Source organism: Odocoileus virginianus, chromosome 17 (genome assembly GCF_023699985.2).
Source record: "Odocoileus virginianus isolate 20LAN1187 ecotype Illinois chromosome 17, Ovbor_1.2, whole genome shotgun sequence".
Lineage (NCBI taxonomy): Eukaryota > Metazoa > Chordata > Mammalia > Artiodactyla > Cervidae > Odocoileus > Odocoileus virginianus.
Genome location: NC_069690.1, coordinates 31,382,499 through 31,410,418, shown reverse-complemented (window position 1 = coordinate 31,410,418; position 27,920 = coordinate 31,382,499). Strand labels below are relative to the sequence as shown.

General features: G+C 45.4%; 1 protein-coding gene across 5 annotated transcripts in view; it reads left to right on the top strand.

Moving 5' to 3' along the window:
* Window positions 1–394: 394 nt before the first annotated feature.
* The window catches only part of FBXW10B (F-box and WD repeat domain containing 10B), a 30,589-nt gene continuing 3,063 nt past the window's right edge, over window positions 395–27,920 (top strand). For 3 of the 5 annotated variants that reach the window (XM_020892251.2, XM_070479142.1, XM_070479141.1), the window contains exons 1-12: window positions 395–2,467; window positions 5,971–6,147; window positions 7,966–8,169; window positions 8,264–8,391; window positions 9,188–9,310; window positions 10,371–10,480; window positions 12,287–12,487; window positions 16,133–16,254; window positions 18,986–19,134; window positions 20,134–20,276; window positions 25,552–25,710; window positions 27,513–27,778. In XM_020892251.2, the coding sequence (XP_020747910.2) occupies window positions 1,963–2,467; window positions 5,971–6,147; window positions 7,966–8,169; window positions 8,264–8,391; window positions 9,188–9,310; window positions 10,371–10,480; window positions 12,287–12,487; window positions 16,133–16,254; window positions 18,986–19,134; window positions 20,134–20,276; window positions 25,552–25,710; window positions 27,513–27,778 (2,287 nt within the window). In that variant the 5' untranslated portion in view covers window positions 395–1,962. The remainder of the gene's footprint in view (window positions 2,468–5,970; window positions 6,148–7,965; window positions 8,170–8,263; window positions 8,392–9,187; window positions 9,311–10,370; window positions 10,481–12,286; window positions 12,488–16,132; window positions 16,255–18,985; window positions 19,135–20,133; window positions 20,277–25,551; window positions 25,711–27,512; window positions 27,779–27,920) is intronic. The other 2 variants (XM_070479144.1, XM_070479143.1) reach the window with 2 other exon arrangements.

Below are 27,920 nucleotides of genomic sequence, written 5' to 3'. Positions count from 1 at the left end.
TTGCCAGGAGAAATATTAATAACCTCAGATATGCAGATGACACCACCCTTATGTCAGAAGTGAAGAAGAACCAAAGAGCCTCTTGATGAAAGTGAAAGAGGAGAGTGAAAAAGTTGTCTTAAAGCTCAACATTCAGAAAACTAAAATCATGGCATTGAGTCCCATCACTTCATGGGAAATAGATGGGGAAACAGTGGAAACAGTGTTAGACTTTATTTTGGGGGGCTCCAAAATCACTGCAGATGGTGATTGCAGCCATGAAATTAAAAGACGCTTACTCCTTGGAAGGAAAGTTATGACCAACCTAGATAGCATATTAAAAAGCAGAGACATTACTTTGTCGACAAAGGTCCGTCTGGTCAAGGCTATGGTTTTTCCAGTGGTCATGTATGGATGTGAGAGTTGGACTGTGAAGAAAGCTGAGCACTGAAGAATTGATGTTTTTGAACTGTGATATTGGAGAAGACTCTTGAGAGTCCCTTGGATTACGAGGAGATCCAACCAGTCCATCCTAAGGGAGATCAGTCCTGGGTGTTCATTGGAAGGACTGATGTTGAAGCTAAAACTCCATTACTTGACCACCTGATGTGAAGAACTGACTCATTGGAAAAGACCCTGATGCTGGGAAAGATTGAGGGCAGGAGGAGAAGAGGATAACAGAAGATGAGATGGTTGAATGGCCTCACCGACTCAATGGACATGGGTTTGGGTAGATCCCGGGTGTTTGTGATGGACAGGGAGGCCTGGCATGCTGTGGTTCATGGGGCTGCAGGGAGTCGGACACAACTGAGTGACTGACTGAACTGAACAGTTGTCTCCTTTTTACAGATGAGGCATAAAGTGTTAAGTAATGCACCTGTGTTCACAGACCTCGTGAATAGCTGGGCTGGGGTCTAAACCCAGGAGTCTGACCCCAGACTCCCCAGTCTTCTCTGCTCAGCTGTGATGTCTCTAGACTCCAGGGGTTGGCATGTGATTGAGGCTTGAAGAGACCCCAAATATATGCTTAGGCCCAGTGACATTTTTTTCACTATGGAGTTTTATATGCGGAGATTTCCAGTTAGGATTCTTTATTTTTTTTTAAATTATTATTTATTTACTGTATTATTTGTATTTACTTGGCTGTGGTTGGGTCGTGGTTGCAGGCCTTAGGATCTTCCTTGTGTTATCAGGGATTTGTCGTTCCAGTGCACGGACTCTGTAGTTGTGGCACATGGGCTTAGTTGTTCCTGGACATGTGGGATTGTAGTTCCCGGACCAGGGATTGAACCCACACCCTCTGTATTGGAGGGGCAGCATCTTAACCACTAGACAGCCAGGGAAGTCCCCTGGTTAGCATTCTGAAACACTTAAGTAACTTGAAAAGTGAAATGAAACTGAAGCGAAAGTGTTAGTCACTTGGTCATGTCCGACTGGTGCCTACCAGGCAAACATATATTAAGCATTTGTGTTTTCACTTTGATGTTAAGAAGATAGCTATAAACATATACAAGATCATTCTAACTAAACAACCATCCACAGAAGCCTCCATCTAATTTCATATTCATAAATATTTAATATTCATTCACAACAACAACGGAAGCCTCAACACCAGGCTCCACCATATATTTTCCTCTTTAAAACGGGTCCATCCACTATCTAGATTTGACCACCTCTCTTCCTGTTGTTCTAGAAATGAGATGACCAGCTCTTTCAGAATATACAGCAACTGCCTCCCTCTGAGCAGTGCCAGGCTTAGGAGATTTACGGTAAAGGCATGTTTCCTAGGAGGTCAGTACTGAAAGCCAGACTCAACTGGCAGTTTCTGGGAGGGAGAAGCTCTCCACCCCGTTGCAGCAGTGTATCTTTTCTTTGGGAGATGTTCGTATTGGAAAAGGCTCAACTGGGATACTCATCAGCATCTCCTGTCCGTCTGGGGTTTGGCGGTGGGCAAGGATAAAATGAGCTGGTCCTCTCAGGGCCATGGAAAACCTGGAGTCCAGGCTCAAGAATGCCCCGTACTTTCGCTGTGAGAAGGGGAATGATTCTGTCCCTGTGTGCCAGAAGTGTGAGACGTGCGTCCTGGCCTGGAAGATCTTCTCCACGCGAGAGTGGTTCTGGAGGGTGGGTGCTGGGTTCCAGAGGAGGTTCCTGGTGAGTGTCCTGCAGCAACTGGACAGCCTGCACTTGTTACACTACTTCCTAACCCTCCTGCAGACCATGCAGGGCAAGGATCTGGTCTATCACAGGGCCCGGGTCGACCTGAGCAGGAAGGAGGGCAAGATGATCCGGTCCTCCTGGAATCCAACGCTGGATGAGATGGTGGAGCAGAAGATGCGGGGGGCTCTGCACTGGCTCCAGGACAGCAGCCAGCAGACGAAGGCCAAGTACACGCTCCTGCTGCTGCAGATGTGTGACCCCGGCTTGCTGCTCACCGCCACTGACGTCATCAGAGTCCTGTTTCTGAGAGAGTGGGGTGACGCCTCAGGTAAGCGAGGCCACAGGTAGAGAGACCCGGGGTCCCTGGAGACCAGGAGCCTGTGAAGGGATGGGAGGTATGGACGAGCTCAGGTTGACGGGGCATTTCTAGATGGCAGGTGGTGGTGAGCTAGTTGCTCAGTCATGTTATGTCTGACTCTTGGCAACCTCATGGACTGTAGCCTGCCAGGATCCTCTGTCTATGGGACTCTCCAGGCAAGGATTCTGAAGTGGGTTGCCATTTCCTTCTCCACGGGAACTTCCCAGGATTGAACTCAGCTCTCACCTGCATTGCAGGCAGATTCTTTACCAACTGAGCCACCATCCTGGTGCCTGGTCCTGTTGACCGAAGGAGAAGCTGCTGAAATGTGACTTCCTTCTAGAAAATGATGAAATGACACATGCAGAAGGAACTTTCAGCTGTCAAGCATGGCACAGGGACTTCTTCATCCCTGAAGGCCAGAAATGGCTGGTCCTGCTGTCTCTACTCATTAGTGCCGGGCCGATTCCCGCCTTAATGCATTCAGGATTGAAGTGGGTTTGGGAGGGGTTAAGGTTACTGCTGACTTGTTTTGCCCTTCATTTTGCACTGCACGGAAACCAGGCCACGAGGTCCAAACCTAGGACTTTTCTCCATTCAGTCAAAGTCAAAGTGTTACTCACTCAGTCGTGTCCTATTCTTTGCGACCCCATGGACTATAGCCCACCAGGCTCCTCTGTCCATGGGATGCTCCAGGCAAGAATACTGAAGTGGGTTGTCATTCCCTTATCCAGGGGATCTTCTTGACTGAGGGATCGAACCTGGGTCTCCTGCATTGCAGGCAGATTCTTTACCGCCTGAGTCACCAGGGAAGCCCTATCTCCATTCATTCCACCGTATTCCTTGCTTGGACATGAAATCTAACCTGGATGTGGAGTTTATCCAAAGCTGGGTCAGATGTTGTTGTTTAGTCTCTAAGTTGTATCTGACTCTTTGCGACCCCGTGGACTGCAGCATGCCAGGCTCCTCTGTCCTCCATTGTCTCCCAGAGTTGGCTCAAATTCATGTCCCTTGAGCCGATGGTGCTATCTAACCATCTCATCCTCTGCCACTCGCCCCCGCCCTTGCCTTCAGTTTTTCCCAGCATCAGGGTCTTTTCAAGTGGGTCTGATCTTCACATCAGGTGGCCAAAATATTGGAGCTTTAGCTTCAAGGAGCATCAGTCCTTCCAATGAATATTCAGGGTTGACTTCCTCTAGGATTGACTGGTTTGATCTCCTTGCTGTCCAAGGAACTTCTCAAGAGTCTTCTGGAGGCATGAAAGGACTGAATAAGGCTGGGATAGGAGTTCTCCATTATTGTTGTATCAGAATCACTGGGAAGGCTTATTAACACCCAGGTGGCTGTGGTCCTCCCCAGAGCTCCTGACCCAGCAGGTGTGATGTGGGTTATGAGTCTGCATTGCTAACATGTTGCTAGGAGATGCTGATATTGGTCTGTACGCCTCATTTTGGGAGCCAGTGGTCCAGTCTGTTGGTGAGAAGGTCTTGGCCAGCTGGACTAGGGCAGCAAAAGCAGCCAGAAAGGAGGCAAGGGACTGGGGTTGCAGGGGGGTGTCTGGAAAGGGAAGCAGAGGTTGAGCGGCATGGGAGAAGCTTGGAAGGAGGCAGCAGATGGAGAGATTCAGAGGTCGAGCTCTTGAGAGTGGGGGATTCCTGCTGTCCACGAGACTTGGAGTGTGGTCCTGTTTGCAGACTCATAGAATTTCAAGAAACATTACAGCTCCCTAGGGCACTATTAGGGGCTTCCCAGGTGGCTCAGTGGGTAAAAATTCCTGGGTTGGGAATTTAACAACCTATTCCAGTATTCTTGCCTGGAGAATCCCATGAACAGATGCGGGTTATAGTCCCTGGGGTCACAAAGAGTCGGATGCGGCTGAAGAGGCTGAGCACGAACGCAGAGGGCTATTAGAAACCTGATAAAGGCACTTGCTTTCTTTGGTGTGTCCAGGAAGTAAAAGAATAATCAGATGGAATGAAGAAGTGGTGGAGAAAGTCAAAGAATCCCGTCAGTTAGGTTAGAGATTGACCAGTCCAGTGCCTTTATTTTGTAGGTAATGATGTTGAAGTTCAGCGAATCTGAGTGACTTGGTTGTGGTCATCCAGTCGGGGGGTGAAAACCAGGCCTCCCATCCTATGCATCTCCCATGGGCAAGGCTGCCCTCCAGACAGGGAAGCAGGCTCTGTCCACACATGTGCCCTGTTCTGAGGCCCTCCCCCACCGTAGGAATCAGCTCCTTATATTTACAGGTCTCCCTTTGCTAGGGGAGCTTCTCTCTTAAAAATGAAATTTTCTAATTTGACTCAAGGGCATTTATTCATATCACTGAAGAAAATTAAGTCAGTGCTTCAAAAAAGCAATCCCTCTTTCAATTCCTGCCTCTTTCTATCTCTCTTTCCCTCCTTCCCTCTCTCTCAGTCTCTATCCTCACGTATATAGAGAACTGATGAGGTTTGCAGTGCAGACAGGGTGGCAAAGGCTAACAGAGGTTTTCTGTGACTTTTGTGTAGAAACTCAGTTCAGTTCAGTCGCTCAGTCATGTCCAACTCTTTGTGACCCCATGAATCGCAGCACGCCAGACCTCCCTGTCCATCACCAACTCCCGGAGTTTACTCAAACTCAAGTTCATTGAGTCAGTGATGCTATCCAGCCATCTCATCCTCTGTCATCCCTTTCTCCTCCTGCCCCCAATCTCTCCTAGCATCAGGGTCTTTTCCAATGAGTCAACTCTTCCCATGAGGTGGTCAAAGTATTGGAGTTTCAGCTTCAACATCAGTCCTTCCAATGAACACCCAGGACTGATCTCCTTTAGGATGGACTGGTCGGATCTCCTTGCAGTCCAAGGGACTCTCAAGAGTCTTCTCCAATACCACAGTTCAAAAGCATCAATTCTTTGGTGCTCAGCTTTCTTCACAGTCCAACTCTCACATCCATACATGACCACTGGAAAAACCATAGCCTTGACCAGACGGACCTTTGTTGGCAAAGTAATGTCTCTGCTTTTTAATATGCTATCTAGGTTTGTCATAACTTTCCTTCCAAGGAGTAAGCGTCTTTTAATTTCATGGCTGCAATCACCATCTGCAGTGATTTTGGAGCCCCCCAAAATAAAGTCTGACACTGTTTCCACTGTTTCCCCATCTATTTCCCATGAAGTGATGGGACCCGATGCCATGATCTTAGTTTTCTGAATGTTGAGCTTTAAGACAACTTTTTCACTTTCCTCTTTCACTTTCATCAAGAGGCTTTTTAGTTCCTCTTCACTTTCTGCCATAAGGGTGGTGTCATCTGCATATCCGAGGTTATTGATATTTCTCCCACTCGGAGGCCCCTAAATAGAAACAAACATGACTGGCCTGGTCTGTTTTGTGTAGATTTAAAAGAAACCAGTAGACCTAAAGCCACTTTTCTTCAGCACTTCCTCTCTATGCACCTGCTTCAAGGGTCACTTGTCTTGGTCTTCTGTTTTTCAGGGATCGACCCAGACTTTACCAACATGTTTTTCATCCCTAAAGAAGGCCACACACACTCGTGTGACACCTCACAAGTCTGCTGGGCAGCCGGAACCAGGCACACAACCTTCCCGTTGTCCAAAGCTACAGGAAAAGCAAGCTTGCGTGACCTTGTGCGGGGGGGAACAGCCACTGCTGGTAAGCCCGCTGGTGGCAGCACAGCCCAAGGGGAGGGGTCCCCATGGACCTGGAGGGGCTGGCAGGTGGTGGCATCTGAGGAGGACAAATGTGGGCAACTCACACTCATTTGTTGTCTACGAAGTGGGCTGGGCACTCTGGTGTTTATTCCCTCATTTAATCCCGTGTCTGGTAAGTGGGCTTCTCCAATGGCTCAGCTGGTAAAGAATCCAGCTGCAATGCAGGAGACACAGGTGGCGCAGGTTTGATCCCTGAGTCAGGAAGACCCCCTGGAGGAGGAAAATGGAAACCCACTCCAGTCTTCTTGACAGGAGAATCCCATGGACAGAGGAGCCTGGTGGGCTAATCCATGGGGTCACAGAGAATTGGACACAAGTGAGTGACCGAACGTGCTTATGCTCACTGGTAAGGTGAGAAACAAGGATGAAAATCAGTCAGTGCGACCCTAAGTTTCCCTGTGCCCCAGGTTGTATCCCTTGGTCTAGCCTCCCGACCTCTGGTACAGGGAGGGGGAGGGGCACCTCCAGAATCCAACCCACCAGGAGCTATTTTTGCAGCACTGGATTCAGTCCTTTTATTTATTTGTTTGGCTCTGCGAGGTCTTAATTGTGGCATGTGGGATCTTTAGTTGTGGCATGAGGGACCTAGTTCCCTGACCAGAGATTGAACCCAGGTTCCTGGACTGGGAGTGCAATCTTTATCACTGGGACACCAGGGCTGTCCCTGGATTCAGTCTTGAGGTGGAAACAAGAGCAGTGGGGAATTGGGCTCTGACCTTAAGGCTGTCCTCAGTTGGTTTTTGAATCAAGACACATACATGGAATAAATACAGGAAACACAAGGCATAGGTTCTAAAATGCTTTGTATACGGAAAATTTGAAGTTTCAAAAAATAAGTTTGTTTTTGTTGTTGTTCAGTTACTAAGTCATGTCTGATTCTCTGTGTCCTCATGGACTGCAGCACGCCAGGCTCCCCTCTCCTCCCCTGTCACCTGGAGCTTGCTCAAACTCATGTCCATCGAGTCGATGATGCCATCCAACCATCTCATCCTCTGTTGCCCCCTTCTCCTCCTGCCTTCCATCTTTCCTGGCATCAGGGTCTGTTCTAAGGAGGTAGAACAGTGTAATCGTCACCCGTGTAACTGTCTTCCAGGCTCAATAATCATCACCATCTTGTCCATCTCATTTCATCCACCCCTCTCTTTACAAACTGTCTGAGACCTTTTCTTGTTGGGATCCTTTAAAGGGAACTCTGGACCCCATGCCTTTTCACCAGCAGGGCAGTTTTCATGCTGCAGATGTCACCTTGAGCTGGGAATGCTGAAAACTGCTTGTGTGCTTGGTTAGGGGAAATTGTATTTTCACTTTGGCGGAAGAAATGACCAAAGCTCAGTGGCCTCAGGGTAGACTCTGACAAGCTCTGTTTTGGTGGGGGAGCTTTTGGCAAGGACTTACTCTAGGCCTGGTGGTGGTGGTAGTTTAGTTGCCAAGTCGTGTCTGACTTTTTTGCAACCCTGCATAGAATTGGACACTATTGAGTGACTAAGCACACACACACATGAATTGTAGCCCGCCAGACTCCTCTGTCTGGATTTGGATTTCCCAGGCAAGAATACTGGAGTGGGTTGACATTTTCTTCCCCAGGGGATCTTCCTGGCCAAGGGACTGAACATGGATCTCCTGCATTGCAGGCAGATTCTTTACTGGCTGAGCCACCGGGGAAGCCCAAGAGTGCTCAGAGAAAGCACTTGTCCCTGAGTGGGCTTGGACTCATCCCAAAGATGCCCTAGGTGTGCCCCCTTTCCCGGTTTCCCTCTAGAAGTACAGTGGAAGAATTCACTCCGGTGTATTTCCGAGATGAACAGGCTATTTTCTGAAAAAACCAGTGTGTCCAAATCAGGCTGGGCCCCGGCCACAGATGTGCTGCTGGATCTGGACACCGTCAGAGAACTGTCCTCTGGGGTCAGCAGGTACCGCGACTTCATCCGCCAGCTGCCCATCCACCTCTCCAAGTATATTCTAAGTATGCGGGGCTTGTTGGGGGGTTTCTCAAGCACCCCCTCTCCCTCACTGTGGCCCAGGTTGGAGGTTTCCAGGCCCACTTCTTGTTTTTCCAGGTTTGCTGGATAGGAGCACCTTGAACAGGTGTAGCTTTGTGAGCCAGCACTGGGCGGCTCTGGCACAGCAAGTCAAGACCGACCTGTCCATGCACTCCTTCATTCAGCACCAGATCGCCTTCCTGCAGGTACGGCCTGCCTGGGAGGGACAGGTCAGACCAGCCTCCTTTCTGCCAAGCCTTCCCGTCTGTGGTGGCTCCCGAGCTGGCCTCCAACTCCACGTGGGCTGCTTCCTCATTGCCTTCATATCCAGACTCTCGGTCACCACTGACTCTCTGATGGGGAGCACCCTGTCTAGAAGCCCCGCAGGCAGAGAGAGGCAGAGCCTTCCCCATGCCCCATGGTGCTGGGAGCTTTCCCCAGGAAGCCTTACCAGAGCTTGTGCCATAAGAGAGCCTCACGTACACAGATGTTTACAAGGCCACAAAGTGTATTTTTAGGTTATGCTGCACTATTCCCTGGATAGTAACCACCTCTGGCATTTACAGTTCTGTCTCTTGCCTGAAGCCTGACCCTAAATCAGGGGTTCCTGGTAGTTTGGTTTTTTTCCCAGCAGAGGGAGGGGACAGGAGACAGACAAGGAGGCCTTGAGGCAGGCCACATGCTGGAGCCTGGGGACCACCCACCATTCTTTTTTTTTTTTTTAATTAATTTATTTATTTTAATGGGAGGCTAATTACTTTACAATATTGTAGTGGTTTTTTCATACATTGACATGAATCAGCCATGCCACCCACCGTTCTTGCTGGTCCTCCCTGGACGTTTGATGTCATTACCCTCCTTGAACCAGTCTGCCCACACCAGTGGCCCAACTCTCCAGGCCCATGCCTTCCCAGGCCAGAGCTTATCCGTCTTTCAGATCCTGCCAAGCACTTGTTTTAGTTTTTTCTTGGAGTGTAAGAACACTTCTGTTATTTCCCCCAGGGGTCCTACACCAGGGGAATAGACCCTAATTATGCCAACAAGGTTATTATCCCAGTTCCAAAAATGACGGATGACGGGAAGCACCTACGTGTGAAAAATCAGAAGTGGAAACTGAGAACAAAGGTGGGTTCCGATGGCATCTGGGGTAAGTGACTGTAGGGCGTCCTTTCTTACTGGCCACTGAAGGCCGAAGTCCAGGCTCGGACCTCACGTAAGGATGCCAGACATCAGAGGGTACAGGATAGAGCATATTATGGATGTGGGGCATGGAGGATATGGGATAGAGCATATGGATATGGGGTATGGGAGGTGACATACCCTAAGAGAGAGGCCAGAGTCCTGTGTTGTGTGTCTGTAGGCAAGTGATTTCCTCTCCTTAAGCCTTGTATTCCTCATCTGTTAAGTGAGGACTCATTTGTGTGTCTTCTTGAAGTTCTTCCTGACTGCGGCTCCCACGCCAGGTCCTATGTCCGTGACACCAAGCATCTCGTGGGCAGCTCAGAGCCAGGAGCAATGTCAGGATCCCTGGGTGTCCCCACCGGTCTGTCCCTGCGTCTCATGGCCGCAGAGGTCTGTGGCTGGGGATGGGGAAGGACGTGGGGGCAGGGCCTCTCTGAGGCTGCCCTCGCTGAGGCTCCGCTGTCTCATCTGTGAAATGATGAGAATACTTGCTGGGGCAGGTGACATGCTGTGTGACGCAGCTGTGAGGAGGTGAGGGGTGCTGATGTGTGAAGACCTCGACACACCAGGCACAGAGCGTGCAGCAGTGATTTCACTTGTGCCTCGAGTTCCCACAAGTATGCTCTGTACTTTCACATGTACACAACGTGAACCTGAATCCCCCGGTTCTGTGAAATGGTCAGTCAAGGGGCACCAGTGACTTTATTTTGCATGCATCGTGGTCCTGAGCTCAGTTTAAAAAAACTGTGTTATCAGCAGCACCGGACATTCACAGAAGCAGAGGTGGAAGAGGAATCAGGACCCTCGACTCAGTATTTTTGCACTCAGGGGTTCCTTTTCTCACTGGTCGGCCCCGTCCCCATCACCACATAGCAGTTGCCATGGCCTGAAGAGGAGGAGGCCATGGACCCCTGAACCCTTTCCAGGGGTGAATCCCAGGGTGCATGTCTGGGGCCCTGGGCCAGGTCGCCCCGTCCTTTGACTGCGGGTGTTCCCTTGTTAGAATGACTACAACCTGTGGACTGCGTACCAGAACCAGGAGACTCAGCAGGTGCAGATGGAGGAGAGGAATGTCTTCTGTGGCTCTTACAACATCCGCATCCTCTCTGACATGTAGGTACTAGGCTCAGAATCTAGGGCCCAGGGCCCCTGGACTACCCACACAAGCATCTGAGGATTCCCATGACCCTCGCTCACTGGAAAAGCAATCCTTCTTCACCTGAAACTCCAGCCCCAAACCCATCTGGAGACTTGGTGCTTGATTTTTGCACCATTCTCAGTAGAGGGTGGGCTTCCCTGGTGGCTAAATGGTAAAAGAGTCTGCCTGTCAATGCAGGGGACGTGGTTTCGATCCCTGGGTGGAAAAGGCCCCCTGGGGGAGGAACTGGCAACCCACGCCAGCATCCATGCCTGGGAAATCCCATGGACAGAGGAGCCTGGCAGGCTACAGTCCATGGGGTTGCAAAAGAGCTGGACATGACTTAGTAACTAAACAACAACAAACAGTAGCGGGTGGAGGACACTCTGCCCTTACAAATTTTGGGTACACTGACCAGCAACCTTTTGCACAATTCACATGCATGAAATCTTTTAAAACTATCTTTACTGTTTAATTCTTATTTTAGAAGTAATATATAGTCTTTGGAAAAAATATCCACTAAATGCCAGAAAATGTATAGAGAAAAAGCAATCCCTTCTATAATCTCGTCATATAGAGATAACTACCATTAATTTTGATGTCTGTCATAGAATTTTTTCTTGGCATGTATAAATATGTATTTTAGATAGAAATGGGGCTATTCTATACATATTTCGGTAACCCACTCTAGCAAAGTACTGTGTCTTTTCATGTTAAATATTAAAATGGTATTTATGGTAACTATGTAGTGTGACATCATTTGAATATGCCAGAAGAAGATCCTTTCGTAATGTCAACTTCCTGACATATTTTAGATCTAGAACTTCACTTTTTATTCGAAAAGTTTTGTGAAGGACATCTTTTATTCTGTTTTTGGTTGTGAACCTTACTAACAAATTGCATCTTGACCAGTCAAATAGGGGGAGGACAGAACAGATGGGAAAAGACAGAGCTGAGTGTTTATGAATAGTATGTTGATATGTGCTCTTTAGCAGAGAAAATGACAGGTTGAACTCTAGATATCACAAATGGAATGAGGGCAAAATTGTCAGGAATTGCTCCTCATATTTAGAGTGACTATCCATCCCTGTTTATCCAAACAACCCTGCTTTACTGTGTGGTCCTCGAGTAATTAATAATAGTGTCCCCTTTCATGATAAAAAAAATCAGTTTGGGCAATAAATTTTTTGGTCATCTTGCTCATATTTTATCTACTTGCTAATAACCTTGTGATTAGAAAATTAATTCAACTCACCCTATTTTGTTGGATTTCATACTGATTGAGGGCAGGGTCCATCCATATCTTACTCATCTTTGTGTTTCCCATGAGCACTTATTAGCACAAGACTTTGCCCCTAATGTAGTATGCTCATGGGATATTGGTTAAGGGAAACAACAATGACAGCAGTGGGATATGCAGTCAGTATAGGGCTTCCCAACTGTGTTCCTCTGAGGTTTTCTGTGAAAAAAGGTTTCCATGGTCAAATAAAGCAGAAAATGCTGCATACTCTGTTCTCTGTCCTGGGGATTTATTATACATTAGCAGAAACTGTTAAAATAATTGTGCCTTTTGTGTTTAGGTTTTAAATCTACTTGAAATGCATTTTTGTTACAGTGTGAGGTAGGGATCCATCAGGGCTTATTAACATTAGGCCTTGCCTTCTGCTACATCCCTTGCTGGATGGATTTTCCATGATGGCATTGCTATAGGCAAAAGGCACTGTACTAAGTAGTTCCATGGTTCTCTTCTCTCATGGTGCATCTTTTTCCTGGCAACTCAGGTGGGACCGAAATAGAATCATCCACTATTCTGGGGGAGATTTGTTAGCCATGTCATCCAATCGAAAGATCCAGCTTCTGGACATCATATGTGTAAAGGAGATACCCATCAGGTTTCGAGGCCATGCTGGGAGTGTCCGGGCCCTCTTCTTGTGTGAAGAAGAGAACTTTCTCCTGAGTGGGAGTTATGACCTGAGTATCAGGTAAGTGGTCCAAGAAAGTTGTGGTCCTCAACTTGCCCAGGCCTAAACACAGCTTGTGGAAAAAGCACGTGTGCTTTTACATTTTCTTTTGTATTTATGAAAAAGTTATCCTAAATGATGCTGACTTCTAGAATAACTCACACTTTTTTTGGCAAGATAAAAACCAAAAATTTGTATACTGTTTAAACTTTGAGTGAGATAGATTTATAGCAATTATTAGACCTATTTTCTAGCTGAAATTTACAAATCAGAAAGTATTTTCTTTAGTATTCTTAGATGAAAGCATAGTTTATATTTCTTTTTATGGATTCCTTCAGGGGAAAGTAGTTTTTTTGTGAGTGTGAAACCTGGTATGGAGGCCAAATAGTGATAAAAGTATATATATACAAATATTTTTAAACAATATAATAAATACTCATGTGCTCGTTACTCAGGTCAAGAAGTAGGGCATTACCATTCCCCAAATCTTATTATGTGCCTTTCTCTTATTTTTTCTTTCTTCCTCCCAATCAATTTAAATTTTATACTTGAATTTTTTTTTATAGTTTTGCTACCTATTTGGGTATCTCCAGATATATTCACTACCTTTGTCCTTTCTTGAACTTAACATAAATGTAGTTGTGTTTTAAAAATTCATGTGTACTTGATTCAAGCACTAATTTTGAGATTCATCTTTATGATATAGATAGCAGTAATGAACTTATTTTCACTGAGATATAGTATTTTATTGGATGAATACATCATCATAGCTCATTTGTTTACTCTTTGGTTGGTGGATATTTGCATTGTTGTTAGCTCTTTATTCTTTCAAAGATTACTGCCATAGACATTCCTGTATGTATTTTCTGGTACCCATGTGTATGAGTTAAAAAAATTTTTTTTCTTTAAAATTTTTTGTTGAGGTATATTGACATACATATATTTTATTGAGGTATATTGAGGTATACATTGACATACAATATATTAGGTGTACAATATAATGACTTGAGATATGCATTTATTGCAAAATGATTACCCCAGTGAATTTAATTATATCCATCACTGCATATAGTGGCATTTTTTTTTCTTGTGATGAGAACTTTCAAGATCTACTCTCAGCAACTTTCAAAAACACAACACAGTGCTGTTGGCTTGCTTTTCTATTCTTGCATCAAAACTACCTTTTTAAAAAAGAATTTTTATAGAGCAGTTTCAGATTCACAGCAAAATTGACAGGAAGACACAAAGTTTTCCAATATACCCTCTGCACCCACACATGAATATATTCTCTTGTCCTCAAGATTCCCCATCAGAGTGGTACATGTGTCACAACTGATGACCCTGCTTTGACACATCATAATCTGTGCTTTCCTGATGGCTCAGTGGGTAAAGAATCCTCCTGCAGTGCAGGAGATATAGGAGATGCGAGTTCGGTCCCTGGCTTGGAAAGATCCCCTGGAGGAGGAAATGACAACCCACTCCAGTATTCTTGCCTGGAGAATCCCTTGGTCAGAGGAGCCTGGTGGGCTACAGTCCGTGGGGTCACAAAGAGTTAGGACACAACTGAGTGACTGAGTATGCATGCAATTACCTAAAGTCTACAGTTTACCTTAGGGTTCACACTTGGTGGTGTATTTTGTATGTATTTGGACAAACATATAATGACACGTATCCATCATTATAGTATCATACAAAGTATTTTCACTGCCCTAAAATCCTCTGTTCTCTGCTTATTCATGTTTCTCCCAATGTTATATAGTTGAAATCATACAGTGTGTAGCTTTTTCAGATCTTCTTTCACTTAGTCATATTCATTTAAGGCTCCTCCATGTCTTTTCATGTCTGGATAGCTCATTTTTTTCTTACACTGAATAATATTCCACTGTCCGGATGGACCACAATTTATTTACTCCTTCATCTACTGAAGGACATCTTGGTTGCTGCTACATTTTGTCTGTTATGAGTAAGTGGCTATAAGCATCCATTTACAAGTTTTAAAAAATATTTATTTATTTGGCTATAATGGGTCTTAGTTGCAGCATGCAGAATTTTCAGTGCTGCATATAGGATCTTTAGTTGCAGCATGTGGGATCTAGTTCCCTGACTAGGGATTGAACCCAATCCCCCTGTATTGGGAGCATGGAGTCTTAGCCACTGGACCACTAGGGAAGTCCCCATTCCTATTTTTCTAAAAGCATTTATCAAATACCTTTTCTGCATAAATTATGAAAACAACCTGGGCATATGGTCAACCATGCTGCTAGGAGGTAGAAATTCAAAACATGCTTTTTTTTCAGACCACTGGGACCTTGTTAAACTCAACTATGTATGCATAGCAGGCTCTGATGAACAGATAAAGGCCATGGGACCTTTAGGAATATTAGAAGGAAAAATCTGACAACGCTTCCCTGCCCAAATCAAAAGAAACATTTACTTATTGTTTATTTTGTGCCAAGTCTCCTAATATATGGGATAAGTACCATTATTATCCCCAATTTACAGATGAGGAAACTGAGATAGGTGATTCAGTAACTTATTTGAGATCACACAGCCAGTGAGTGATGGATATGGGAGTGGACCTCAGGCAGCCTGGCTCCAGAGCCCAGTCTCTTGACACTATACTTTGTCCTGTCACAAAGTCAGTATGAATGATGGTTGAGAGACCTCAGGCAAGTTTGTATGTTAAAAAACAGTGTGACTCATACATGTTTCCCATATATCTCTTAGATATGCTTTGTGTGTGTGTGTGTGTGTGTGTGTGTTTAGTTGCTAGGTCATGTCTGACTCTTTGTGACCCCATGGACTGTAGCCCACCATGTTCCTCTGTCCTTGGGATTCTCCAGGCAAGAATACTGGAATGGGTTGCCATCCTCCTCCAGGGGATCTTCTCAACCCAGGGATAGAACCCAGGTCTCCTGCATGGCAAGTGGATTCTTTACCACAGAGTCACTTGGGAAGCCCTATATATGCTTTAGAAATGCACATAAAATAGTCTGAATCCAAATGGCACATGTCAATTGTTCTGTTGTTCTTGTTTGAATATTAGCTCTACCACTGAATCAGTGTCATGGATTCTGAGCCTGGTGATTGTTCTAGGGACCCTTCCATCTGATGAAAAGTGTTAGTCACTCAATTGTGTCTGACTCTTTGCAATCCCATGGACTGCAGCCTGCCAGGCTCCTCTGTCCATGGAATTAAGCCATTCCCTTCTCCAGGGGATCTTCCTGACCGAGGGATCAAACCTGGGTCTCCCACATTGCAGGCAGATTCTTTACCATTTGAGTCACCAGGGAAGCCCAACTTGTGACAACCAAACATCTCCAGACATTGTCACATGTCTCCTGGGAGTGGATGTCACCCCTAGTTGACAATTTCTGCATTACTGTATTTAATATTTCATAAATCTGTGAGATAATAATAATTATTATCATTTCCATTGTATCAAGGAGGAAATGAAGTTTTCACCAAAGTTCAGTAGCTTTCTTAAAGTTACACATAATAGGTGCTGCAACTGGGATTCAAATCCAGGCCTTGGACTCTGAGCTTAATCATGAAACTCTGATGCCTTCCAACTACCTATCAACCTAAAGGAACTCTATACTGTTGAACCCTTGGGCCCTCAGAAAATCTCAAAAACATCTCTTTTTTGTGGTTTGATTCCTGCAGATACTGGGATCTGAAGAGTGGGGCTTGTATACGCATCTTCAATGGCCACCAGGGGACCATCACCTGCATGGATGTGTATAAGAACAAGCTCGCCTCTGGAGCAAAAGATTGCCAGGTAAAAGGTGAGAAAGAAATGTCTCAGACTCTCTAAGATGTTTCCTTAAGCCCATGGGTTGCCAGAAGACTTGTTTTGCTCATTTCTAAAGGCAGTTGCTTATCCCTTCATCCATCTGTTTGTGGATCCATCGATTCATTCACTCGATGACTATTGGTTGAATGCTAGGAGCTGTGCTAAGTGTAAGGAAAGCAGCATATGCCATGGCCCTTTCCACATGGCTTTCTATTTCCTCAAGAGCCTCGTGGTCTCCTAACGGAGACAGATATATAAATATATCATGGGGGGAAGAGTAAATATGTGAATGACAACAGTTGCTGTTGAGTACTAACTTTGGGACTGCGAGGGGTGCTTTACATTATCTTATTTCAGTCTCATAAGTGTTCTGTGGGGTGGATGCAGATAAGGGATCCATGACTCAGAGAGGAAAACAATTAGCCCTGAGTCAAAACTGCTAAGTGGTTGGGTGGGGATTTGAACCTAGGGCTGTTTGGTTCTAAAACATGTACTCCAGTGAGTTTGTGGAAGTCTAAGTCACCATAGAAATAAGAGTAAAAGGGAAAGCACTGCAGACAGGGTACTGTTTGAGTGTGGTCCTGAGGATGAGTAGTTCTACATGCAGAGGGAGCATGTAGGGCATTTCAAGCAGAAGGAACAGCTCAGGCAAATCACAGAACATGAAAGAAAATGAAGAATTGAGGGACTTTCCCTCTGCTCAGTTGGCTGAGCTGTTGTGTGTGGTGTTGGCGATCAGGCAGGTATTTTTTGGGGGGCCAGATTATAAAGGGCCTTCTGTGTTGAAAATTAAACTTTATTCTGTAAGATGTATGAGGCTGTAAATGCATTCTAAGCTGAGAAGCGATATGATGAAATGTGTATTTGAGAAAGACTGCTCTAGTGATATTGTGGAAGAAAGATTTGGAGAGATGGCAACTCTGTGGGGACAGGGGACAAGTTAAAATACTACTCAGTCTAGAGAAACTCTGGATGTCTTCAGAATATCTGAGAATAGGCAAGTGTGAAGTTATCGGATGGATCTGAGTTTACAGGAGATGGTACATACAGAGGGTGGGTCGGGTGGGATTTCCAGAATGAGAACAGGCAGGACTTCAGCACCAACAGGAAATGAAAAGCAAGAAGGAAGGGTGAAGGGTGAGGTCAGACTTTATAACTCAGGTCATTGGGTACACAGAAGGACCACTGATGGAAATGGGACCTTGGACGAAGAGCAGGGTAGGGGAGGGATGGAGAAGATGATGGCTTGTATTTTGGACACGTCGAGTGTGGCAGGCAGGCAGAACAGCCAGACAAAGATGGTCCCATCCTAATCCCGGAAACCAGTGACTGTGTCACCTTGCATGGCAAGAAGGACTTTGAAGATGTACTGAAGTCAGGGACCTTAAAATGGGGGTTGGGTTATTGGTGTGGGCCCATGGGTCATCACTTGGATCCATAAAAACAGACATTTTCTTGTGTGTGACCAAAAGGAGACATGACTGGAGGAATGGTCAGAGAGATGGAACGTTGCTGGCCTTGAAGATGGAGAAAGGGGTTTGTGAGCCAAGGTGTGTGTGTGGGACCCTAGAAGGTGGAAAAAGCAAGGACATGGATTCCTTCCCCCACTAGCCTGAGACTTCCTAAAAGAGCACAGCCCTGCTGACACCTTGATTTTAGCCTTGTGAGGCTGTGCAGTGATTCTGTAAGATAATCCATTTGTCATTTTCAGGCTCTAAACTGAAAGTAATCTGTTACAGCAGCAATGGGAAGCTAATGCATTGAGTGCGGAGTTCCCGCAGATGCCCAGGTGAGGGCAAAAAATCAACGTAGAAAAGCTTACTCACATAGCTTGGGTTAATGGTTAGAAACATGGTCTCTGGACCCAGACTCCCTGGGTTCAAATCCCAGTTCAATCTGCTCACCACCCCTGTGATCTTACTGAACTTCTCTGGGTCTCAGTTTCCCCATCTGTACAGGAAGGAGTAATAATAGCTTTGTCTTGTAAAGATGAGTTAATGCATGGTAAGCATTTTGATTGGTGCCTGGGTCATGGTTAGTGTGGGGTGGGTGTGCACTGTGGTTAGTATTTGGTCCTGTGATACTCATTCCATCGCCTGAGGAAGAAAGTTCTTTGGGGGGCTTTAATGTTCTCATCACTGAATTTGTGGTGCTCAGTCTCTTCCTTCAAGCTCAGTTCTCCCGCCACCCATGGACTCTCATATCCACCCAACATTTCCGATATGAGAGGTGGGGGCTCCAGCACCATCTGTGTAGAAGCAGCAGTAGATCCACCCTCAGCTGTGATAATCTCTTAGAAGTAAAATCCAAAGGTCAGATTTAGAAATACTTTAAAATGTAAATGGAGATAGACAGCTTTCTCTTCTTTGGGGGTGGTTAGGAGGTGAGGGTCAGGAGACAGCATCTGGGAGGAATCATGCCCTGAATACCTGCCATGATTTTCCTGAAATCTACTCTAGCGTCTTTCAGGCTTGAGGAGGAGGCTAAGTTCCAGGGTCAGAGCCAAGGTCTATGCATTGCTGGATCTCCCAAGGGCTATGAGAGGGGAGCCCTGGGTTGCAGGTACATAGACTATGGGTGAGTGTGTGGGGGTGCTGGACCAGGTGAAGCCTTCTGGAGTCTGACATGATGGGCTCGGCTGGTCTCAGCTTCTGTGATGGGGTATGGAGCCCCTTTGGCGCCTTCTTCATGCACCCACTTTTTTCTCTCCCCTTCCCTTTCAGAATGGGATATAGAGACAGGGAAGTGCCTAAAGACTTTCAAACACAAAGACCCCATCCTGGCCATCAGGATCAATGACACGTACATCGTGAGCAGCTGCGAGAAAGGCATGGTCAAAGTGTGGCACATGGCCACGGCCCAGCTGGTAAAGGTGAGGAGTGGGGACTTGGGGGAGGGGACTAGGGGGACGGGCCAGGGGTGGGGACTGGGGAGCAGAGTGCTGCGGGTAAGAGACCGGAGGACACTGATAGTCCACCTCCAGGTAGCTCCCCAGACCACCCTAGGGTGGTTGAGAGGCAGTCACCAAAAAAGGGTGGTCCTGAGAAAGGGAAGGGGAAGACCCCCTAAGAAGGGCCCATTCTGAGTTGGTTGAAGGTCAAGGCCCACGTGAGCCATGTTGTCATGGGTGGAGGTGGTGGAGGCTGTGTTCTGACTCTGCAAGACACATGGACTCAGCGGAGTCTTTTCACAACAGCACAGATAAAATACCTTTTCTTCTTCTGGAACATCTGACCCTGATTCTGGCACGGGGTCTGGGAATGAGCAAACCACAGTGATCTCCTCTTGCCTCTCTTCTGAGAATGTTGGCTGTCTAGAAAGTGATCGAATGTTTACACACAAGAAGTGTTCTTGCCAGATGGGCAGCCCCCATCCCTGGTGGGTGGTGCTGAGATAACTTTTGTGCCGAGAACGCAGAATCACAGTGAGAAACGGCTGCCTGGCTGGTGGGCTTTTTCACCAGTGATGTTACCGTGGTCCAAGCAGCAGTTACTGGACATCAAGCTGCCTCTGGTCCTGGCAGGGAGCTGACACATGAGCCTTGCCCTTCTGTCAGCGGAGGAAGGAAGACTGTGTCCCTCTCAGGCACTCTAGGAAGGCGGGGCCTGCCTGGTCACAGACCCACTGGGTACCAGGCCTCCCCCGATCTCCTTCCTCCTTAACTGGGGAGGGAGCTCTGGAGAGCAGGTTGCCTGAACCTCACCAACCTTCTTAGAGCAGACATGTAGTGGACTCAGGCAGACTCCCAATGTGGTAGTCACAGATTGGTGGAGCGTTTGGGATCCACCTCAAGAAGCCTCCAGCTCTGCTCCTTGAGGAGTCACTATTCGGGCTGAAGATGGGCTGAGAACAGAGGCATCTTTTCTTGCAGACGCTCAATGGCCACGAGGGGGCCGTGAAGTGTCTATACTTCGACCAGTGGCATCTCCTGTCGGGAAGCACTGATGGCCTGGTCATGGCCTGGAGCATGGTGGGAAAGTATGAACGGTGCCTCATGGCCTTCAAGCATCCAAAGTAGGTGCTCAGGACACCCTGGCTAGGTCCCTGCCCCCAACCCCAATTTTCCCATTGGAACCTAGACTTCACTCTTTAGATCAGTCCCCACTGCTCTCTGCTGACTCTCTCGCCTCTGCTCCTCACCCATTTCCACTTTCCTTTTCTTCCACCTGTTGCCCAATATAGTCACCCCCTCTCCTGCCCTCCCTTGTTTCTCTTAAGAAACAACAATACTGGGTGCAGATTTTGAGAAGTTACTGAAAATTTACACTTACGGCACATGTGATAAATTTTATCTGTTACCTACCAAATTTAGGAATGTTGGCGGAACTGTCCCTCAGTGTTGCCAGGTCCAGTAGACTTAAATTCTTGGAATTTTGTGGTTGCAAAAGCTTAAAATGACCCAGGTGCCAAAGGTTTAAAAATAACTAATGGCTTAAAGAAGGAGCTCCCTTAAAGCCTGTGGTCTCAATTCTATTCCGGGACAGCAAATGGATTTCATTTTGCATTTCCAATCCCAGTTTAGTGATGGTGCCTGCTTGGATCCAATTAAGAAGTACTCTGAGGTTATCTAAGCTTATTTGGAAAGGGCATTGTGGTCAATGGTTAATGGTTAATGGTTCTGCCATAATTGTGGGTTTTACAGACTGCTCTATGCCACTCTTGTACTGCACGCATATTGCTTCCTCCCCTGAGTGCATTATAAGAGACTCCAGGAAGCTAAGTGCTATCCTAATTCATTGAGAGAGTGAATGGGTCTTCCAGAAGGATCTGTCAGTTATTTAATGAAATATGGTCCTAGATTTCCTTGTACCCTCACAGAAACCTCTTTTTTAAAATTAATTTTTAAATTTTTAAAAAAGGTTTTATGTTGGAGTATAGTTGATTAACAATGTTGTGATAGTTTCAGGTGCGCAGCAAAGGGACTTAGCCGTACATATATATGTACCCATTCTCCCCAAACTCCCTTCCCATCCAGGCTACCACATAACATTGAGCAGAGTTCCTTGTGCTATACAATAGGCCCTATTTGGTTATCCACAGGAACTTCTTGAGCAGGAAGACTGGCTTTGTGGGCAGTAGAGGGATATGGGATATGGGCCTATATGTGTATGTTCTATATCTGGGGTGTATAACTGCATTGTTGACAGGTGGGTAGTATCAGGAAGGGCCAGTGTTCAGTGATTTAGTCAACCCTTGGGTGATTATTGATAAACCTCTCAGCATTTATCGTCTGGCTTGTCCAAACTTGACCTCAAGGAGGGACTCAAACTTTGTGATGTCACATTAAAATGGTAACGCTAGGTTGTTAAAAGCTTCCAAGCATGATTCAGTAGGATTTAATTTAGTTATTGGAAGATAATTGTTTCCAGCAAACTCAACAGTGTGTTCACCATTTCATCAAGCCCATTCTATTAATACCTCAGTTATGAGACCTTCTTAAACCATTCCCACTTCCACTGAATGACAGTCCAACATACCATCCACATTGGCTCTTGATGCCTTGCACACTTACAGCAAATCCATAGACAGTTATAGTACATTTGGAGGACATGGGCAGTGTTCTCATTTGTAGGGCCCTTTCTCCCACTCATCTGTAGCAGTACTGTGTGTAAATAAGTGCTTGATTGTTGTTGTTCAGTTGTTAATGTTTCACTCTTTGTGATCCCATGGACTGCAGCAAGTCCTATCTTCACCTGTCCTTCACCATCTCCCAGAGTTTGTTCAAACTCATGTCCATTGAGTCAGTGATGCCATCCAATCATCTCATCTTCTGTTGTCCCCGTCACCTCCTGCCCTCAACCTTTCCCAGCCTCAGGGTCTTTTCCAGTGACTCAATTCTTTGCATCAGGTGGCCAAAGGATTGGAGCTTCAGTTTCAGCATCAGTCCTTCCAATGAATATTCAGGGTTGATTTCTTTTAGGATTGACTGGTTTGATCTTGCTGGGCAGTTTGATCTCCTTGGTGGGTAGTTTAACTGGACATAATGAGGTGCTGAGAAAGCAAATTCATGCTATTGATTTGTACAAAGAAGCCAAATTATTAATTTATTGCAAGAAATATGATTATCAAGTACACTGAACACCTGCATTCCATTAAATGTATACATTGTAAATTTATATATATTATATATTTAATATATTAAATATATATTTATATATTATATAAACATTTTAATATATATTAAGTAAATTGAATATATATATTTATGACTTAAAAATTAAGATAAATCACATGACATAAAAGTCACCATTTCATGGTGTACAATTGAATGTTTTTTAGTATATCCATAATGTTATGTGGCCATTCCCACTATCTAATTACACAATATTTCCATCAGTCAGTAGTAATGTCCTCTGTTTCATTTCTGATTTTAGTAATTTGAATTTTATCTCTTATTTTTTGGGAGCACTCTAAGCAAAGATTTTATAATTGTTATATCTCCTTGGTAAATTCACACTTTTATCATTATTATGTAATGTTCTTTTTTTGTCTCTATTAACAATTTTGTCTAAAAGTCTATTTTGTGTGATATTTGTATAGACACTGTGGTGCTCCTTTGGCAAGGAGTATCTTTTTTTTCCCACTCTTTCACTTTTAACATATTTGTGTCTTTGAATCTACAGTGAGCTTCCTGTAGGCAGCATTTAGTTGGATCATGTTTTTAATAATTTCTCCCAATGTCTACCTTTTAATGGAAGAATTTAATCTATTTACATTAAGTGTAAAACAAACTTAACTCTACCATTTGGCTCTTTGTTTTTCTATAGTCTTATATATATATATATACACACACACACACACACACACACATATATATATTTTGTTTGTTTGTTTCATTTCTCAACTCTTCTCCTGTGGTCTTTTTGGGTGTTGAATGGATATTTAGATATTAACAGTGTACCATTTTAATTCTGTCATCACATTTTTACTATATATTTTTGAATTACTTTATTAGTGGTTTCCCTTGGATTGCTGCAAGCCTTTGGTTATTGTCCAGAGTTCCAAATAGTTGATTCTGACAGTTTTTGCCAATTTTTTCATTGCTTTTATGGAAGGATGGAATTTTGGAGTTCCTTTGAACTCCACCATTTTCACTGATATCACCTTCTGCAGTGTTTTTGTTTTTTTTTTTTGATCAAGGAGGGACAAAGAAAGAGACAAGTGACATTTCTAGGGCAGAGATAAAATATGAAAGGAGACTGGATTATGCCAGAACCATGAAAACCACTGTTGTGTGAGGTATGGGCTTAGTTTTTAAAATATCTTGATTGATTTAATCCCGACAGGAATCCTCTGAAGCAGTTCCCCTTCTCATGGAAGAGAAAACTGAAGACTGAGAGGTTATTTTCTCAAGTTTATACAGTCAGTAAGAGGTCCGATCAGGTTTTGATCCCAGATTTTCTGATCCCAAAGTCTGTGCTTTAAATCACCAGGCTATAATGGTATATAGGCTGAACCACCAAATGTCACAGGAACCCATGAGAAGTGTAGGCTCAGCTCAGCAAGATCCAAAGAGACACACAAGGAGGCAAACCCTTCAATCACAAGGCATCTCTCCTAGTGCTGGATTCGCCATAGGTGGACTGAGGTGCACTTAGGGCACCAATAAACTTATTGCATTTTCATCTTGGGAAAAAATGAGAACTTTGTTGAACTTTCTTACATGTATTTTATACCTTAGATTTATTATCTGTCTATCCATCTGTTCATGTGTTCATCACATGATACATCAAGCCACATTGGGTTCTTTGCTGTTCTTTGGATGTCTTCTGTGTTTCAAAGTCTTTGTTATTTTTGTTTTGCTAGTTGTTGGAGCCTTGAAAAGTCTCAGTATGACTCTGGTACCTTGGTCACCTTGGAATCTGACCAAGTCCAGATGATATGTGGTGGATGTCATTCTTTTATTTATTTTTTAACTTTTTATTGTCTATTGAAGCATAAGAGTCAGACATGACTTAGCAACTAAACAACAACAAAAACATAGCTGATTAGCAATGTTGAGGTGGTTTCAGGTGCACAACAGAGCAACTCAGTCGTATATAGAGAATGTGTATACATGTGTTCTCCCCCCAAACTCCCCTCCCACCCAGGCTGCCACATAACATTGAGCAAAGCTCCCTGTGCTATACAGTAGGTCCTTGTTGGTTATCCATTTTAAATAGAGCAGTGTGTACTTGCCCATCCCAACTCCTTATGTTGGATATCATTGTTTTAACATAACTTAGCAATGATCATACACTGAAACATGAGCCAACACTCACTTTTGTCGTATTTATTGAGGACCCTCTATGGGACTGGGCCATGTGCTGGGTGCTGGGCATGCAAAGGTGAATAAGACAAGTGCTGTACCCAAGAGGATCTGACAATATACTGGAAGTCTATGTATATGAGTGGGGTGAGAGGAGAAGTGGAGATGAGAGATGGCTTTATAGAGAAAGTAACATATGAATGTGGCCATGGATGGACTTGGATGGGTGGAGGTGGCAGAGATTGATGGAGCTGCTTTGCACACAAGGTCTAACAAAGTGGTGACATCAAGTTCCATTTTTCAGTAGCATTAATAGCAGTGGGGTAATGGCACTTCTCAGATCTGAATACTCCACTTATCTGGAGCCCAGCTAGGACCCAACTGTTGTCAGGGGGATTTCGTTAGAGGCATTTATCTAAATCTTCTCCTAACCGCCCCCTCTTCTCCTGCTGGTAATCACAAAAGAGAACTCAAAAATCTCAGCTGCTGGGTACAGTTTTCCTATGGGATGTTTCACTGAAAGAATGAAAGCCACTAATTTAAGGACCAAGAGAACCTGCTCAAATACCAGGTTTTTGCTTCTTATAAAGATAACCATTTTCCCGTCTGTTTTTTCTTTATTTATATAATAATGCTACTTTTTAAAAGATTCAAAACGTCAAATAATTCTGAGCATGACATTTGTAGATGTCTGATAGCTAGAAATCAAACTGTAAGAGAGAAGCACAGTCATCTATATATCTGACCAAAAAAAAAAAAAAAAATCTTGACATAAGCCCTTTTGTTTTTCTGCTTTGTGGCGCTGTGACCAAGTTGTAGGAACAGTAACTGCAATAGGAACAGTAACAGTGAGGGGAGAGAGTACAGTTGTGTCTTGAAGGTTAATGGTTTACATCCAGAATCACAAAATGATGGCAAACATCACTTCAAGGACAGTCATGAGCAGCCCCCTTCCAACCACACACCAAACTCCCTGACTGCAGACACATCCGAGTGGTTCGCTGGAAGGTGGGTACTGCCCGTCACTCTGTTCCCTTCCAGGGAGGTTCTCCACGTGGCCCTTCTCTTCCTCCGGGTCATCAGTGCTTGTGCCGATGGCAAGATCCGCATTTACAATTTCCTAAACGGGAACTGTCTGAAGGTGATGAAAGCCAATGGCAGAGGTGATCCTGTGCTGTCCTTCTTTATTCAGGGCAACAGGTGGGTGGTCGGTGTGGAGGTCAGGGTCCTGAGCGAGTCTGTTTAGATGGTTTCTTTTTCCCTCCTCTGGGACACTGGCCCTGGATTTGCTGGCAGCAGGAGAGCACAGGTTGTGCTCACTTGCAGTTTGGGTTGCGGTGGATGATGGGCTCAGGGGCTCATTTGTTCCCAGGGTCAGATCTGATCATGTGATGGGCATGATACAGCTCTGCCGCAGGGACCTGGTTCTGCCAACAGGCAGCCTCCACCTGGCCCCCTGATCCCGTGTCCAGCCTGAGTGCTCCTCAGCTCCCTGTGTCTTGTTTCTGATGCAAAGAGACTTGCAGGAGGGTTGGGGTGGCATTGGCAGGTGGCCCCATGTCCAGTGGGGCAGACCTGAGCAGAGGTGTGTGTAGGTGTGCTCGAGAGGTGTGTGCTCAGTCGCTTAGTCATGTCTTATTCTTTGTGACCCCATGAACTGTAGCCAGCCAGGCTCCTCTGTCCATGGAATTTTCCAGGCAAGAATACTAGAGTAGGTGGCTCTTCCCTTCTCCAGGGAGCAGAGGAGTTTACAGAAACAGAACCATGGTAGCACTAATTGAATATAGCACTGTGTTGTTATACGCTAGGTTCACATGATATTATGTAAAAATACCCAACTAGACTTTTAAATTCTAGCCCAGGCTCACTTGAGACATCACCTAGTTGCTCCGAACTACTTTGCCTTCCTTCTGCGTAATAAGGCTCAATAAATGAATACTCTTTCAGTCATGAAGTCAGAAAGCCATAAAGAGAGGTAACCTCTGACCTTTTTCTCATTCGTGACATCCAAAGAGAGATGTCAGCTTGAGTAAAAATAAGTCTGAAAGATTTCTAACTGGGATGGTTCCCTGATTCCATTCCAGCGTATCCTACCATAACCAGTCACTTGTATGGAGTGTTTATGCTAACTGTGACAGTCTTAAAATTACAGCCTTTCAGAGCAGAAAGGAACCTGCACGCAGCATTTCCATCTCTTGTTTACAGTTATAGGCGACCTAGGAGCCAGGGTTGGGGAGTAGCGCCCTGTGAATGCTGTGAACCCCAGGAACAGTGGGTGGGAGATAATGTTGGGGATCCTGGGTTCAGGGGGGATTAGGGAATATGGAAACCCTCCTGGTTTCCAAATACAAATGTCCTGTCTGGACATAGACTGTGCACAGAGATCCTGGAGTGATGGAGTAAAGGTTGGGGTGGAAGGTCGGCGAGGGCTTGAAGACTTCCCCCATTAGAGAGCTTTCTCATCCCATCATGACAATAGACATGTGGCATTTGGATGCTGTGCTTAGGAAAGGAGTGAACTTCCAGACATCTGTGTGCAGAGTAGCTAAGCTTTCTGCCTCGGGTACCTAGGTCCTTAGCACTTACTCCAGGAACAGAAATTCACTTAAAAATGTTTTAACTTGAGAAGCGAAGTAATCAGGACATGTGTGCTTTGCTCACAACTCATTTTTAAAGAAAAAACAGCTACAGAGCTAATGAGTTCTGCTGCACGGCCTGCTACCTTTCTCTGCTCTAGACCCTGCAGCAACCTACACCACCTTGTTTGTGTGGTCATTTCCCCAGCACTGATCTCTTGGTGCAGGATCCAGTGGGACAGTAGTCCTAATGCATATTTGGAAGCTGGGGCAATGGCAGCCTCCATGTTCTTTTTAAGGGTGTGTGGGATCTTAGCTCCCTGACCAGTGATTGAACCCGCTCCCCCTCACTGGGAGGTGGAGTCTTAACCACTGGACTACCAGTGAAGTCCCCTTTTGTGGGCAGTCATGTTGCTTTGGTTCCAGGATGGTGATCAACACGGAGAGCAACATCCTCCTGTTCCAGTTTGAGAATATCAAGTGGCAGTACTCGGTGGAGCGAACCAAACAAAAGAAGAAGGACAGAGAGGAGGACAGGGAAGACAACAGCTTTGCAGAAGTCCTCTCCAAGTCTAGCACCCAGGTCTACAGTCCAAGAGATTCTGTGTCCAGCAAGCAGACAGCCCAGGAGTCCCTATTAAGCAAACCTCCCAGGTCCCGCATCTTCCTGAGGGCATCCAGATTACCTACAGGTGAGACAGCCAAATCCAGGCAGCCTCTGTGGTATCCTCTGGAGCAGGCAAGGGGCTGCCAGGACCAGCTTCTTTGTGGGATATTTTGGCCAATGGTTTCTTAATGATGTACATCCCAGTTCTTTAGGGCAGGTGGGAACCG